Source organism: Ovis aries, chromosome 1 (genome assembly GCF_016772045.2).
Source record: "Ovis aries strain OAR_USU_Benz2616 breed Rambouillet chromosome 1, ARS-UI_Ramb_v3.0, whole genome shotgun sequence".
NCBI classification, from domain to species: Eukaryota; Metazoa; Chordata; class Mammalia; order Artiodactyla; family Bovidae; genus Ovis; species Ovis aries.
The window spans coordinates 250315427-250333272 of NC_056054.1; the positions used below are offsets into that span (position 1 = coordinate 250315427).

General features: G+C 39.2%; 1 protein-coding gene across 3 annotated transcripts in view; it reads left to right on the forward strand.

The window, feature by feature from the left end:
- The first annotated feature begins 2150 nt into the window (after window positions 1-2150).
- COPB2 (COPI coat complex subunit beta 2) overlaps window positions 2151-17846 on the forward strand; it is a 34527-nt gene continuing 18831 nt past the window's right edge. The window contains exons 1-8 of one of the 3 annotated variants that reach the window (XM_042236348.1): window positions 2151-2258; window positions 2642-3177; window positions 7368-7505; window positions 13068-13154; window positions 13358-13484; window positions 14408-14556; window positions 16531-16677; window positions 17511-17610. In XM_042236348.1, the coding sequence (XP_042092282.1) occupies window positions 7452-7505; window positions 13068-13154; window positions 13358-13484; window positions 14408-14556; window positions 16531-16677; window positions 17511-17610 (664 nt within the window). In that variant the 5' untranslated portion in view covers window positions 2151-2258; window positions 2642-3177; window positions 7368-7451. Of the gene's footprint in view, window positions 2259-2641; window positions 3178-7367; window positions 7506-13067; window positions 13155-13357; window positions 13485-14407; window positions 14557-15016; window positions 15187-16285; window positions 16678-17510; window positions 17611-17846 lie in introns of those variants that run through there. The other 2 variants (XM_004003300.5, XM_060395284.1) reach the window with 2 other exon arrangements.

Genomic DNA, 17846 nt, shown 5'->3' on the forward strand with positions numbered 1-17846 from the left:
AAGTCACTCAGTCATGTCCGACTCTTAGTGACCCCATGGACTGCAGCCTACCAGGCTCCTCCATGAGTCACCCTATTATATTATATCTCCCTTTCCTTCTGTAGCATACAGTTTTTCTTGCTGTCTTATTCTAATTGTGCCTTTTCTGTGTCATTTTCTGGCTACACTTCTTCCTCTAATTAAAGATATTCCTCTTGGTTCAGTAGATTCAAAATATTAGCATTAGAATATCTCCCAATCCCTTAACTTCAAAACAAAGTCAAATCATTTGTGTATCTTGTTGATTCTAACTTCTTAGTGAAAAAGGAAAAACTCATAGTCCAGTAGAAAGAGCAGTCATTTGGGAAATAAACTTGGGTTCAGATCTCAAGTATGTCACCAGCTCTTGAGCAGTGTGGCACAGAGCTTATTATTGAACCCATTTGGGCTTCATCGTCTCATGTATTGGGGGCTACCCAGGTAGCATTAGTGGTAAAGAACTGCCTGCCAGACATAAGAGAATGGGTTCAATCCCTGGGCCGGGAAGATCCCCTGGAGGGCATGCTAACCCACTTCAATCTCATCTATTGGGGTTCCCTGATGGCTCAGACAGTAAAGAATCTGCCTGTGAAGCTATAAGTTGAAGAAAATAATAACTATATGTTAGTATTACTATATAAATTGTAGCATGCAAAGTGCATATTTCAATTACAAAAGTAAGCACTCAATGAAATCTATTCAATATTACTATTATTTCCATACCCACTTCCTCCAAACTTGTCTCACTGTTAAAATCCATTTCTTCATACACAGCAATGAAAGATAAATCTTACAGAGTGCATACATAAACATGTTTCTTTTCTGGCTTGTTACCAACTGCTTACTGAATCAAAGTCCAATTCCTATTTCAGTAAATTTTCAGATTTTAGCACCATCCTTTCTTTCTAGCCATCTGCTTCATGCAGATGCTATGACCAACCTAGACAGCACATTAAAAAGCAGAGACATTACTTTGCCAACAAAGCTCCATATAGTCAAAGCTATGGTTTTTCTAGTAGTCATGTATGGGTGTGAGGGTGGACCATAAAGAAAACTGAGCACCAAAGAACTGATGCTTTTGAACTGTGCTGTTGGAGAAGACTCTTGAGAGTCCCTTGGACTCTAAGATCAAACCAGTCAATCCTAAAAGAAATCAGTCCTGAATATTCATTGGAAGGACTGATGCTGAAGCTGAAACTCCAATACTTTGGCCAACTGATGTGAAGAGTTGACTCATTGGAAAAGACCCTGATGCTGGAAAAGATAGAAGGCAGGAGAAGGGGACGACAGAGGATGAGATGGTTGGACGGCATCACCAACTTGATGCACATGAGTTTGAGCAAGCTCCGGGAGTAGGTGATGGACAGGGAAGCCTGGTGTGCAGCAGTCCATGGGATCACAGAGTCGGAAAGGACAGGGCAACTGAACAGACTGAACTGACTTCCTCATCAGTAACATGGAGATAATTCAGATTTGACGTGAAGAATTAGAGAGGAAAGTATTCTGGCACATAGCCGAAGATTGATATATAATTATAAATGAACGAACAATGCAGTCGATGCTCAACAAAAGGAGATCCTGCAGGCCCTGATGATATTCCTATCTCCTGGGGAGCTCCAAAGCTGAAGACTCTTCGCTGCCCTCCGATCTCAGAAGAATGAAGCTCAGCCCTGAAAGCCGCCGACATCCTTCCAACAGAAATCGGTGCCCCAAGCAGGGCCGGGAAAGGACTACATGGGCCTCATTCTCAGGCCGACCAAGGTACAAGTGGGCTGAGAGCCTCACTTCATCTTCCCTTCTCTCTGCCCTCTCCCGCTGACAGCACTTCTCAGCTCCCGTGACACAACTCCACTGTGGGGGAGTTTCTCCGGCCGTTAGCACTCGAAAGTAGCATTTCGCTTTTTCTTATCGTTTTAAACTCTCGGTTTGTTTCTACTCCACTCTCAGCTGCACCAGGGCACTGCAAACGATTCTAGAGGCCACACCTCGCCTTCTCCGGAGGCGCCAGGTCGGCTTGGGGCAGTCTGGAGGCCCTGTTGCCTAGGAAATTGGGGCGGGGCTTAGAAAACCGGCCCAGCGCCGACTTTGCGCAGGCGCTCGCTCTGGTCTTTACTATCGCGAGAACTCCTCCCGGAAGTTCCACGTCAGTCAGTCGCCTGGTCAGCGGATCGGTGGGTTTCTCCAGGACTTCTTGGTCTGTAGCGAGTGAGGGCGCCCGGGCTCGGACCAACGGAGCCATGGTAAGTCCACGCCTTGCAGGAGGCAGTGGGGCCCCATGTGGCCAAGGCCAGTTCTTGGGGCTCCTGGCCTGGGACCCGCAGTTGTCCGCGGCCTGGGTTCCCGCTGCAGCCACCGCCTCAGGCCTTGAGGGGTCCTGGTCCAGTTTGAATTCTGGAAGGGAAGAGGCGGCAGGTCGTTTGGGGAGACAGTGCCTGGAGGGTCCCTAATTTCGGTGCTTACGGCGTTTGCTAGAGTTTTTGCCGTCTGCAGTGGGGTCCTTAGTGTAGGGAAACATAGGAAGCCGAAAATGTTGAATTCTGTAGAAGGTTTTGATGAAACTACCTCATTGTGCTTTTAAAACGGTGACAGCTGATTTTGCACTCTTCTGCTTGTTTTGGTATAGTATGCCGCAAACTACGAACTTAAACAGGCAGGCGCCCCCATCCCCCCGCTTTTCGAAATGTGAATGGATCCTGTAGAGTCAAAAGAGGAATTTCAGATGCTTTGGAATCCCAGCTTAAGTGTCAAGCGAGAAGCCAAGAGTTGGGACGTATTTTATAAAACTGGTTGGCGTGCTTGTCTGCATTTGCAAATATAGTGACTGAAGAATGACCCTGAAAAGATCCTGATGCTGGGAAAGATTGAAGGCAGGAGAAGAGAGCAACAGAGGATGAGATGGTTGGATGGCATCACCGACTCAATGGACATGAGTTTGAGTAAAGGAAGTTGGTGATGAACAGTCCATGGGGTTGCAAAGAGTCGGAGATGACTGAGCGACTGAACTGAAGAATGACAGTCACACAGCATTTTTGACAAATGACAAATCATCACACCATTTTTTTATTATCACCCCCAAATATGCGCTAAAATATTTTTGCACTTAAGTTTTAATAGTAAGAAAAACAGTGCGATAGTGTGAGAATTTCTTCCCAAAAGCATGTAAGAGATTGTGTATTTTGTATTTAAACATTTTCTTGCCTTTTTTTTTTAAACTTGTTAAGCAGCACATGTTCAGAGATTTTGGAGCTTGAAGACCTTAGGGATTAATAAGTCCAGGTCCCTCATTTTGCAGTTAAAAGTGGGGTGGGGGGGTGGAGTTTAAGGCTAATTGCTACAGAGTTTTAACTGCAACAGAAGTTGATTCCCTGGGGAAACTTGTGAATGTTATGAATATTTCCATAAAAGTGCATAGAGAAACACAACATTGCATAAAAATTTAATGGGCTCACTCACAGATACTCTCACCCACCAATACTCATTCATGAGCTTTCTTGGGTCCCCAGGTTAAGAACCCCAGAACAAAACTTAAGTCCTACTACCTTGTATTACCAAGGACCTGCTCTGGAGTGTGCTTTGGTTTTCAAAATGGACATTTTTGGAAACAGCCCCTTGCATCTGCCTAATTTAGTTTTCTTTTGAGATTTTTAAGAGTATTTTTATAATTAAATATTTCATTCTTTAACACATTTAAAATCTTAAAATCTTTTACACAAGATTTTAAATGTAAATTTGTTCACTCATTTACCATAGAGTGTTTACTGTGTGCCGTGGATTTGGCTAAACATTTGCTTCCTAATTCTCATAGCAGGTGGGAGAGTGAGTTATAAATGTTCTTGGAGTGGTTAAAATAGGCAAGGCACTGTTCTTACTGCTTAATACTGAATTTAATTCTCATTACACTAAGGGATAGATAATAGTCAATAGTTTTATGTACAGCAAACCTGAGGGAAGTTAAGTAAGCTTGCCCACTGTCATGCATTTGAGATGAGTGATGGAACTGAAGCTTGAGTCCATCATGATTCTTTAGATCTTGATTATCCTCTCTGTTCCTAAACCTCTTTTGTTGTTCTTTAGTCACTCAGTCACGTGACCCCACGGACACACCGAGGCTCCTCTCTCCATGGGATTTTCCAGGCAAGAATTCTGGAATTAATTGCCATTTCCTTCTCCAGGGGATCTTCTCAGTTCAGGGATTGAACCCATGTCTCCTGTATTGGCAGGCAAATTCTTAAGTGCTGAGCCACCACGGAAGCCTCCCATACCCAGATATATAAAGTGCTGAATATTGCACATGAATGAGCTCTTAAGGAGCATCTACTCTAGAAACCAAAAAGAGATGTGTGCACAAATATTAAACGTTAAATTCTGTAGGATCCTGTAGGAAAGGTTACTTCTGGTAGGGTAATCCAAAAGATTATATGATGGCAGTAACATTTAAGCTAAGTGGGGAGATACAAGGAGATGTTTAGAGTTAAGGCTGCAGTATGAGTATCTTCCCTGATAGCTCAGTTGGAATCAGCCTGCAATGCAGGAGACCCCAGTTCGATTCCTCGGTTGGGAAGATCCCCTGGAGTAAGGGAAAGGCTACCCACTCCAGTGGAAAACTCCATGGATGGAGAAGCCTGGTGGGCTACAGTCCTTGGGGTTGCAAAGAGTCGGACACAACCGAGTAACTTCACTTTGATTTTCACCCACTCCAGTATTCTTGGGCTTGCCTTGTGGTTCAGCTGGTAAAAAAGCCGCCTGCAGTGCTGGAGACCTGGGTTTGATCCCTGGGTTGGAAAAATTCTCTGGAGAAGGGAAAGGCTACCCACTCCAGTATTCTGGCCTGGAGAGTTCCATGGACTGAATAGTCCATGGGGTCGCAAAGAGTCAGACACGACTGAGCCACTCTCACTCACTTTTATGAGTACCTTATTCATCTTGGTATTCCACAGTCCCTAGTACGATGTCTCATTCAAAGTAGGCACTAAAATATTGGGAGAAATACAGCAAGAGCCCTTGGCTGTGCTTTTAAAAATTGAGATTGTGCATTAGGGGCATGTTGTTATACTGGTGTTGCTTTGTACCTTGGGCCACCTTCCCTTTTACTCAGTAATCAATCATTTAAGACATTTTTTGATGGTAAAATATGAGTTTAAAAGTGTACAATTTCCTCATTTGCTGGAGAAAAAGTATGAGATATGCTGGCTTATGTTAAACTCCCACCATGATTCCTGGCATATAATAGACACATCATGTCTGCTAACTATGGAGAGACCAGAAAAAAAAGTTAATATTTGTGAAGGTAATTAATGGGGCAAGATTCAGAAATAGATGAAGTGAAAAGTCCTGCTTCAGGAAGGAATGTGAAGATAATGGTTTGAAAGTAGAAAGTTTGAGATGGAGAAGATATTTTTGCAGCGATTGTGAAGAGCCAGAGAACTTAGATCTTTTAAAGGAAAGTAAGAGGTGGAGGTTGTTGCCAGAAGGGGAGGTATTTATAGAAGTGAGAACCAGGTTCGAAGTAGTCAGTGATCCAGATTTGATAGATGTCCAAAACAATAAATAAGAGCCTTGTGAGGTCTTTTGCTTTGTCTCAGGAAATTACCTCTGCTGAAATCATTGAGCAGGCCTCATTTGTGTAGAAAAGTAATGTTAAATTTCTCTCCCACTCATGAACATCATGGAAGATAGCAAAAATAAAAATTTGATGGTGACTCAAGTTGCCAAGTAAACTCTTAGGTTGTGTTTAAAACCTGCTGAAGGAGAAACATGTTTTAAATCAGTCTTCCTCATATCTGCTTCTAGGAGAGAACTGAGACTACTGCCATAAGCCATCAGTGTGTATAATGAATTAACTTTTCTCCTAAAAAGCCATCCTTGGAAGAACTGAGAAAATAGTTATTCAGATCATTTTTTTTCCTGTGGTTTGGATGACAAATCCAGGTTGAAAAATGCTGTTTTAAACTATTAGTATTTATGACAAGAGAGAGTATTTTAGCTTTGGTTCAAAATTCTCCTAATTTCCATTTGGTTATTATAACTTAAATCCATTAAAATATTATAAACATTCCCATTTGACTCCAGAGCCCTTCATGAACATGGCCTTTAATGATCCCACATTACATTGTCTAGCATTTACTATTAATAACACTATTGCCAAAATAAATCTACTGTTCTCTGAAGAACTCAATTTTAAAAAATAGTAAAAGTATAATTGACATTATATTAGTTTTAGGTGTCTAATGTAATGATTTGATATTTATATATAATAAAACAATCACCACAGTAAGTCCAGTTAACATTTGTCACCATACATAGTTACAAAATTGTGTGTTTTTGTGTTTTTTTCTTGTAATGAGAACATTTAAGATCTGCTCTCTTAGCAACTGTCAAATATGCAGCACTGTACTAACTGCTTTGCTGTACATTACATCTCCATGATTTACTTTATAACTGGAAGTTTGTACCTTTTGACCCCCTCTACCTATTTCTCCCTCTTCTACACTCCACCTCTGGAGCTTCCAATCTGTTGTTCTCTGTATCTATGAGCCAGGTTTGTTTCTTTTTTTTCTCATATGTCAACCAAAACAACATATCAGAACATATTGAGGGCCAAAGTAGATACAAGAAATGAACTGTCTTCTGTTAAGTCAGAATTTAAAGAGTTCTGCAAAACTGTAAACATTGCTACTCTTATCACTAAATTTCTTTCAAAGCTGTAGTTATTTTATTGAAGTTAACGTGAATAGGTTTAGTTTGTTTTTGAAAATGAATTAATACATGAATAAAGTAGTCTCAGTTTTAATTTTTAACATGATAAATATTAATAAATATAATCTACATAAATAAGGTGGCTCAAATGGTAAAGAATCTGCCTGCAATACAGGAGACTCGGGTTCGATCCCTGAATTGGGAAGATCTTCTGGAGAAGGGAATGGTAATCGACTCCAGTATTCTTGCCTGGAGAATTCCATGGACAGAGGAGCCTGGCGGGCTACAGTACATGGGGTCGTAAAAGAGTTGGACACAACTGAGCAACTAACCCTTTCACCTTTCACCCTTCACATAAACAGAAGCTTTTTAAGTCCTCAAAAATTAATGCTATAAAAGTGTCTGTAAACCAAAAAGATTGACAAGTGCTGCTGTAAGTTGAAGTTTTTTAAATACTCATATATTTTTTATATGTATGAGTGAATAAGTAGGTGCTTTAGACTTTAAACTGTGGCTGCAGTTTCGCAAAATAAAAACTGAATTGTTTTGTAGGCATGTTAATGCACTGTTTTTACTTAAGATCGCAAACATGTTTCATTTGACGTAGCAATATAACATTTTGTTTGCTTGTTTTTCATGTTGTTTGTCCTTAGCCTCTGCGACTTGATATCAAGAGAAAACTTACTGCTCGATCTGATCGAGTTAAGAGTGTGGATTTGCATCCTACAGAGCCATGGATGCTGGCCAGTCTTTATAATGGTAGCGTGTGCGTTTGGAATCATGAAACACAGGTAGAAATTTTTAAGGACTTTATTAGAAATACTGTCTTAGACTGTTTATAATGAAAGAGGATAAATGGTAGTGTGTGTATGTGTGTGTGTGTGTGTGTGTGTGTGTATATATATATATATACACACATACATACATACATACTGCTTTTCCAAATAAATTGGTATGAAGTATTTTTAATAAAGCTAACATTTATGAAGATAGAGCTTGTGGGAGAAACTGTTCTGGGCTCATTGTATCCAATATTGAAGTATTAAGTTCTCATGTAGGTAGTACTAGCTCTTCTTTGAAGAAACTGACCAATATAAGATCACTTGCTCTAGATAATAGTATTTAATGGTACTTAATTTTCCATTCAGTGAGTATTCTAAAAATCTTCAAAATGAGATTTTTACTTTTACTGATTTTCCCCCACATGTGGTGCAGATGTGCATGGTGCAGATAACTTTCAGGCAGCCATACAGATTATAGACAATAACAGAGAGATGTTTGCAGTCAGCTTTTCATTACATGTAGAAATATGTCTTTTACAGATTATCTGTCTTAAATGCTTTCCTCTGAGTAAGTAATATATATTTCAACTTAGTTTATCTTTTCCAGTCTTTTTTGGCCATCCTTAATCTTTTTCTTTCAACGTCTAGAACATATAGTCAGCACTATGCTGTACACTTTTGTGTCTATTTATACAGTAATTATCCCCAACATCCAAGGTTAAGTTTTTAAAATCCAGATAAAATTCACATTTGAGGGGTTAAAAATGGCAAAAATAGGCCTTAGGAGGAACCAAGTTCAAAAGTATACTTAAACCACCCTTTCAGTTTATATCATTCTAATGAAACAGTAAGGACTGCACATTCAACCAGGACCCCACCAGTGATATTTTATTCACATTAACATTTTGTTTTCTGCTCTATCCCAGTGCCTGTGACGGTACCTGACACACAATATGTGCTCAGTAACTATGTGTTGAACTACTGAATAATAAACTTTCCATTTATCAGTATATCACTAATTCAGAATTTCTGTCCTCTGCAATTTCAAATCTTATGAATTCCTTTTGGCTTGATGTAGAAAGGATGTTTGCCTACTGCTTTTGGTGGGGTAGAGGATCTGTTCTATCCAAATGTTTAAAATCTTTCTGATTTTGTGCTTAACAGATATATTGGTGCCTCCCCCACCCCCACCATGCTTCCTAGAGGTTCCCTCTGTCAGCTCCATTTCACCATCTCTCACTCTCCTTCCTCTCACTATGTGGTGAGAGGTGTGCTCTAAAGCCCAGGTGTACTTCCCTTATTTTTACTGTAATGTAACTGCTTGATTCAGGTCGTCTACTTTGCTTCATCTTTGTTTTTGTACCCTTCTGTGCCCTTCTGCAGGGCCATCTGCTTCCCCCTTCATAATTCATCTCATTGGTAATTTTTAAAATTTCCTTCTTTCCTTCAAGAAAAGAAGGTTCTGAAGGAAACCCTGCAGGTTTCTGAAGAAAATCCCTAGTGATTTTCCTAGTGTTTTTCCTACTGTTACTTCCCATTGTTATTTCAAGTGGGCACCTGACAGTCAGGCTCATAGTAAACATTCAGTAAGTCTTGTTGAATGGTTGATTTGTTTTGGATCTCCCTGCTTTTCTTCCTTTATCACCAACAGAAGTTACTTGGCACTTGTGTATATGGAGAGCAAGATGCTTGAGAGAGCCGAAAAGGTTTTAGGGAGTAATTCAAATGTTCTTGAATTTCAAATGAGGAATTATATACTCTTTGCGGTGATGGGTGCAGCAGTTAAAAAATCAGTATGTTAGAATTTGAAGCCATTCTGCTAATTAAATGATGTGGGCAAGACTTAACCATGTTGAGGCTTGATTTACTTACCTAAATGAAAATGATATGTTGCCTTTCTACTTCACAGGATTGTCAGAATGATTAAATCAAATTAGATAAAATTGTGTATGTAACCTGTCAGGCACGATACAAGTATTTCTTTCTTTACTTACTTCTCTTTGGTGATTTATATGTTGAGTGTGTAGTATTTCATCCTCTTTATCTTGTTTAGCTTCTGGAGTAGGAAGACCATCCCTTAGGTCATTTGTATCATCAACAGCACTCAATGTAGGCCTGAACCATGACTGTTAGTGCTGTGGCTGCTTCATTTTTTACTGCTCAGCAGATCCCTGAGTTTGTTGCCTCCTTAAGAGGCCTTACAAATAGCTGTGAAAAGAAGAGAAGTGACAGGCAAAAGAGAAAAGGAAAGATATACCAATTTGAGTGCAGAGTTCCAGAGAATAGCAAGGAGAGATAAGAAAGCCATCCTCAGCAATCAATGCAAAGAAATAAAGGAAAACAATAGAATGGGAAAGGCTAGTGATCTCTTCAAAAAAATTAGAGATACCAAGGGAACATTTCATGCAAAGATGGGCTCAGTAAAGCACAGACATTGTATGGACCTAACAGAAGCAGAAGATATTAAGAAGAGGTGGCAAGAATACACAGAAGAACTATACAAAAAAGAACTTCATGACCCAGATAATCACAATGGTGTGATCACTCACCTAGAGCCAGACATCTTGGTATGTGAAGTCAAGTGGGCCTTAGGAAGCATCAATATAACAAAGCTAGTGGAGGTGATGGAATTCCAGTTGAGCTATTTCAAATCCTGAAAGATGATGCTGTGAAAGTGCTGCACTCAATATGTCAGCAAATATGGAAAACTCAGCAGTGGCCACAGGGCTGGAAAAGGTCAGTTTTCATTCCAATCCCAAAGAAAGGCAATGCCAAAGAATGCTCAAACTACCACACAATTGCACTCATCTCACAGGTTAGTAAAGTAGTGCTTAAAATTCTCCAAGCCAGGTTTCAGCAGTATGTGAACCGTGAACTTCCAGATGTTCAACCTGGTTTTAGAAAAGGCAGAGGAACAGAGAACAAATTGTTGACATCTTCTGGGTCATGGAAAAAGCAAGAGAGTTCCAGAAAAACATCTATTTCTGCTTTATTGACTATGCCAACGCCTTTGACTGTGTGGATCACAATAAACTGTGGAAAATTCTGAAAGAGATGGGAATACCAGACCACCTAACCTGCCTCTTGAGAAACCTGTATGCAGGTCAGAAAGCAACAGTTAGAACTGGACATGAACAACAGACTGGTTCCAAATAGGAAAAGGAGTACGTCAAGGCTGTAGATTGTCACCCTTCTTATTTAACGTATATGCAGAGTACATCATGAGAAATGCTGGGCTGGATGAAGCACAAGACGAAATCAGGATTGCCAGGAGAAATATCAATAACCTCAGATATGCAGATGACACCACCCTTATGGCAGAAAGTGAAGAACTAAAGAGCCTCTTGATGAAAGTGAAAGAGGAGAGTGAAAAAGTTGGCTTAAAGCTCAACATTCAGAAAACGAAGATCATGGCATCTGGTCCCATCACTTCATGGCAAATAGATGGGGAAACAGTGGCTGACTTTATTTTGGGGGGCTCCAAAATCACTGCAGATGGTGACTGCAGCCATGAAATTAAAAGACGCTTACTCCTTGGAAGGGAAGTTATGACCAACCTAGACAGCATATTAGAAAGTAGAGACATTACTTTGTCAACAAAGGTCCATCTAGTCAAGGCTATAGTTTTTCCAGTGGTCATGTATGGATGTGAGGGTGGACCATAAAGAAAACTGAGCACCAAAGAACTGATGCTTTTGAACTGTGCTATTGGAGAAGACTCTTGAGAGTCCCTTGGACTCTTAAGATCAAACCAGTCAATCCTAAAAGAAATCAGTCCTGAATATTCATTGGAAGGACTGATGCTGAAGCTGAAACTCCAATACTTTGGCCACCTGATGTGAAGAGTTGGCTCATTTGAAAAGACCCTGATGCTGGGAAGGATTGAGGGCAGGAGGAGAAGGGGACAACAGAGGATGAGATGGTTGGATGGCATCACCAACTCAATGGACATGAGTTTGGGTAAACTCCAGGAATTGGTGATGGACGGAGAGGCCTGGTGTGCTCTGGTTCATGGGGTCACAAAGTGTTGGACACAACTGAGTGAACTGAAGTAAGAGCTTTTGTGCATTACCATGTCATCTTGTAGGTTGCGCGTTCTGCCTGCTCACATGTGTCTGTATCACAGTCAGCTGGTAATGATTGTGCAGGTTGGAGCTCATGCCCCCACTTATTCAGTCTTTTCTGAAGAATCTTTAAGGTCTTGCTCAGGAAGCCAGATTGGGCTCAACAGTTCTTACGAGCCAATTCCTATTTTTAAATTTGGTACACATGGTTAATCAATCAAAATATGCTCTTTTCACTATTCTCTAGTACAGAAACAGATATAGAAAAGTGATAGTTTGGGGCTTCCCTGGTGGCTCAGTGGTAAAGAATCAACCTGTCAATGCAGGAGACACGGATTCAATCCCCGATCCAGAAGGATCCCACATACCGCAGAGCACCTAAGCCCGTGCACCACAGCTATTGACTCTGTGCTCCAGAGCCTAGAAGCCGCAACAACTGAGCCCACATGCCACAACTGCTGAAGCATGTGCACCTTTGAGCCTTTGCTCTGCTTTAAGAAAGGCCACTACAATGAGAGCCCATGCACAACAACTAGAGAAGAGCCCCCACTCTCCACAACTAGAGAAAAACCTGTGCAGCAGTGAAGACCCAGAACAGCCAAAAAATAAATTACATATAAAAAGAATGAAATAATTTTTTTAAAGGGATAGTTTGACTTTCAGAATTTTAAAGAACAAGGTATCAAAGTGGGAGGACAACGAAATGTATTCATTGCTGTTCTTTCTGGCACGGTCTTCTAGTTTTCCACCTTTATCCTGTGTGTATAATTCTTTTCTGAGCAGCTTTCTATCCTGTGTATATAACTATTCTGAGCAGCTTTAAAGGACATCTTAATCACTGTGAAGAATTAGGAATCACTTAGTTCATCACTAAAAAGAAACAGTTTCTGTATGGAAGTATCTTGCTGAAGTATACAAAAGAATTGTATATTGTTTATAAGTTTATTTTATGAGTTTATGGGTTTAATTTTTAAAAGAAGAAAACTAAGAGCTAATTCATTCAATAAATACTTATTACATGTGGGTGGTTTTTCATCCACTGTTCTTAGGCTCTAGGTATACAGTGGTGAATAAGATTCCCACCCTTGGGGGCTTAGCAGGAAAGACTGACAGTAAGCATATAATTACGAAAGTGCTATGTTGTGAAAGTGGAGTATAAGGTTCTTTGGGTGGGTTTTCAGGTGGAGGGAATGGGAGCAAAGGTAAGGCTGAGAGTAGCTGAGGATGGGGCTAGAGAAGTAGGGAAGGACTGGAGCACAGAGGATGGGGAACTTCATCTTGTGGATATTTGCTTTCCTTTTTTCTTTTATAAGTATTTTAGGTTTGAATCTGTTAAAGAAAAGATGATTGGTCAATGTTTCCCATTCAACTGCTTTTATATTTTAGCTAGAGAATATTTTTAAGATTAGAAGTGATCTAAATAATTGGATGTTTTAAATATAACAGAATAGATTTTTCAGTTGTTTTTTCATAACTCAAAGTGGTATGTTCTTGTTACATTTTTAAGACACTGGTGAAAACATTTGAAGTATGTGATCTTCCTGTCCGAGCTGCTAAGTTTGTTGCAAGGAAGAATTGGGTTGTAACAGGAGCGGTAAGTAAGCATGTGAATTTCTAATCCCATTTATGAATTGGTCAGTGATTACCTAAATGAGTTGCAGAATTTTGATTCTTGCTTTCTTTTGTTAATGAGTGCAGTGTTTTGAACCCTGGACTTTATACCTTGAGCCTGTAGTATATTTTTTTGTGCAATTTACTTCATAAGAGTAATGATGGTTTTTAAATTTTCATTTCTAGGATGACATGCAGATTAGAGTATTCAATTACAACACTCTGGAGAGAGTTCATATGTTTGAGGCACATTCAGACTACATTCGCTGTATTGCTGTTCATCCAACCCAGCCTTTCATTCTAACCAGCAGTGGTAAGAGATGACCCCTTTTGGTCATGTAGGTCTCTTTGAGTAATTCATTTTTATTTAGTGAGACGTGCAATTCATTTACTGCTGTTACAAGTAGAGTTCTGATTCCAAGCAGCCTTTAAACTATTTAAATCCATTAACGTTCTATCAGTGCTGCTTGCTTTTGTATTTTAATGACTATCAGCTCTACTTAGGATTTGTGTAGCAGTTGCTCCAATTCCTGTCAGGGAATACCTGAAGGTCTAGATGCTGGAACATCTGCTGAACAGAAAGCTAATTTATGTGTTGAGTGAGTGAATTTTTGGCAGATTGCCATATACTCTAGTCAGTTTTATCTTTATATTCAGACTAGTTTGCACCTTGGTATTATGTGTAAAGCAGTGGAGCTTTTTGGAAGGCAGTTAAAACAGGTTGCACTGAATTGGTAATAGCTCTTTGAAACATTTTTAAGTTAGAAATTGAGAAGTAATTCAGAACTTTTTTTAACCAATTGAAGCCTGGCGTGCTGCAGTCCATGGGGTGGAAAAGAGTCAGACATGACTAAGCAACTGAACTGATTAAAAGAGAAATGCTTGTTTCTGAAATAGTCATTGTCATCATTATTCAGTCATACTTAGACTCTAATTAAACTTGTGTTATTCTTTTATCATTCTGTAAAACCCATCGAGTCTGTTTTAAATTTCTTCCATGAAATTTGTATATTTGCTATTAGTAATGTCTTTTATCTCCATTCTTCAGAAAGTTAAAATTATTCTTAGAATGAGCATTTTGAAAAATCTGTTCAATTCTGATTCTGTGTCTGTAAGTCATGGAATATATGATTTGTGTTAGATTTTCTTCCTTAAAAAGGCACAGAGATTCTGCACCTTAGTTCTGAATGAAAGAAATAGATATTGCAACTAAGTGGAGACTTTCTTTTGATCTAGATGACATGCTTATTAAACTCTGGGACTGGGATAAAAAATGGTCTTGCTCACAAGTGTTTGAAGGACACACCCATTATGTAATGCAGATTGTGATCAACCCTAAAGATAACAACCAGTTTGCCAGTGCTTCTTTGGACAGGACAATCAAGGTAAGGTGCCCACTGTTTGTGTCAGTTATGCTTGTTGGTGAGATATAATTGTGTTAGGTATTTTACTGCTGGCTTCCTATCTGAGAAGTTTCTCTCAAAAGCTCATTTTGAAAAAAAAAAAAAAAAGCTCATTTTGAAGCAATATAGGACTTCTTATTTTGATTCAGAAGGGCATATTCTGTTTAGAAAAATGGTGTGGCAACTCAGTGCTCTTAATGGAGGGGTGTTTCTCCATGTGGAAGCAATATATAGTAAGAGTTTTAAACCTCTGCAAACCCAGAATAAGAAAATGCCTGTGTCTTCTCTAGGTCACTGTTTTCCTCTTTGTTAGTGTATTTGCTGTTGCCTTCTGCAGATTATTAATCTATTTCATTTACCTCCATTCTGTTTTTCTTACTCCATTTCTCCATACCACTGCCAGTTATCTTTCTAAAACGTGGGTTCCATCTTGTCAGTTCCCAATCTAAGGGTAAAGTCCAGATGCCTTGGTATGGAATATAAGGGTTTGCAAGACCAACCTTAGCTAATGTTACGAGACATCTCCTGTAAACCTGGTCTCCTCACCATTTTCTCGAGAAGCCGTGAATGTTCACAGAACCTTACCTCATTCAGCTGGGCCCAATGCCTACAGTATCCTTTATTCTCCCTTATTGATTTCTTTTCCTCTGGAGAATTACTCATCTTTCAAGGCTTAGCAGTTATTTACTCTGAGAAGCTCTCTTCAGCCATCCGTTTCACCCCTAGACAGAGCCATTCTCATCCCATTCCTTCCATTTTTGGGGGTCTCTATTATGGCCTTCCTGTTGAATAATAATGGAAAATCTTTATTCCCGACATGTTGATGTTTGGGGCAGGAACCGTATGTTACCCTCCTCCCACAAGCAGACACACATTAGCAAGCAGCACAGTGCCCTGTCTATATTAGATGCTTAATACATGTTGCAATGAGTGAAAATATATTCCTTTTCCCACTGTAGTACTTAAAATATATCTATATGCATAGATTTAACTTTGGTTACATGAATAGGCTTACATCTATATAACATTTTTATTAGTTTTCCTTTGACTTATATAAAATGTTATCTTCTGTTTGTCTGACAACTTACTATTAAATGGTACATGTTGACTATCTTAGGGCTTTGATTTACTTTATTATTTTTTTTCTTTTACTCAATTATCCTTGTTTTTGACATAATGTTGAAAACTTTGAAATTAGTTTAGAAGTTTCTTCACTAAATTAGATATAGCTTGAGGACAAAATTGTCCTTTGGCTCTAGTAAAGTTTGTTTACATATTTTTATACTCCCCACAGGGCCTCCCATGTAGTAGTCATACAAAATAAATATTTGTAAAGATAAAGCTCAATAGCTGCTGCTGTTAAGTCACTTCAGTCGTGTCCAACTCTGTGCGACCCCACAGACGGCAGCCCTCCAGGCTCCCCCGTCCCTGGGATTCTCCAGGCAAGAACACTGGAGTGGGATGCCATTTCCTTCTCCAAAGCTCAATAGCAGTGCTGTTGTAATATATGACTGCTTTTTCATACTTTAAATTTTTTGATTAAAGCAGTAATTTTTTTCCTCTTAATACATCTTACTAAGTCCATTTTCATTAGCTTTGTGTTATTAATAACTCTCTCATAACATCATTTCCTACCCATAGAGTAGTGTTTCTCAAAGTCAAGACACGTGGGGTGTCTGTTGAAAATCTAGATTCCTGAACTTCACTGTAGTTCCACTGAATCATAATCTCTAAGGATAAAGCCTGGAATTGGCATTTCAGAGAATGCCATAGTGATTCTGCTCCCTGGAAATTCAAGTAAAGTGAGAAAGAACCCAAACAAGTGGGTGAAAAAATGAGCATTCTTCAGCTTCTCCCCTGGGATTTGGCATTTCTTTGACCTGTCAGGGGTGTGGTAGAGCTGCCTTCTGAAATGAAGGCCCCATGTTGACTGGCAGATGCTGTTGCTCTCTGAAGGTGTGGCAGCTGGGCTCATCGTCACCAAACTTCACTCTGGAGGGACATGAGAAGGGCGTGAATTGCATTGATTACTACAGTGGTGGTGACAAGCCATACCTCATCTCAGGAGCAGATGACCGTCTTGTGAAAATATGGGACTATCAGGTACAGTTTTTACATAGCTTACTTGCCTTATGTTAAATATACTTCTCACTGTTTCTTACAGGACAGTTCAAACTTGGGTTGTTGAACTCTGTTTTGAGCATAATAATAAGTTAAGGCATCAGGAATTGCACCTAAACTGTGGTCTCAGAATTCCCCATGAAAGTAACAACAAATGCTTATTAAGATTTTAAAAATAAAACGCCATCATGTTTATTTTTCATTTACTACTAGAAATGAGAAATTTCAAGGTTTTAATTAAAATGAATTCTTACATCCTTTAGTATCCTCATTGGCAGACTTCATTTGTATTTCAAAACTAGCACACTAGTGACTAATGTCAGACATCACAATAGTGCTATCATTTTGCCACATAGACTCTTGTAAACCTGATTATGAACTCTTGTTACTATACTTTTTATCTCCAAGATTTTAAAATTTTATTTTTTTGTTTCTCACATCAAAATAACCATGAATAGTTAATAAAATGAGGCCTAGAAAACCACTTATAGTGAGATACTCAAATCTGTGTTTAAATGCAGAATAAAAACATTAAAGACATTTTAGGAAATTGGGGCACTGATACTTAGATGAAAACCAGCTCTTTCAGGGGGTGTGTGTTTTCTTCTTTAAATATGATAGTTACTTTTGCCTGTACTAACAAACAGTGAGAAAACATGTGCACAGTAAGATGATTCTCTTTCAAAAATCTCTGTATTGAATATTGTTCAGATTGTTACGACCATTATCATTGATTGTGTATCTGTGCTCTGGGAAAATTAAGGATGAGTTATTGTTTTCCACTAATAAGAGTGTTTTCTGTGTATTGACTATAGAATAAAACTTGTGTACAGACACTGGAGGGGCATGCCCAAAATGTGTCTTGTGCCAGTTTTCATCCTGAGCTGCCAATCATCATCACAGGTTCAGAAGATGGTAAGTTAGAAATGTATATTTATTCCTATGCTTATCATTCATTGCTGACTGGATATTTAAGCCAGCTTAGTGCCCTGCATTTTCATTGGAAGTTTCAAAAGATTTTGATATTTTTTATTAGAGTAGATTACTTAAGCTATAAAAGAGTACAAGGACATTGTTACTATCATTTTCATCATCATGATTCTGATGTGTTTTGACTCTGTTAGGTACATAAGAGGACACCTGGAAGTGCT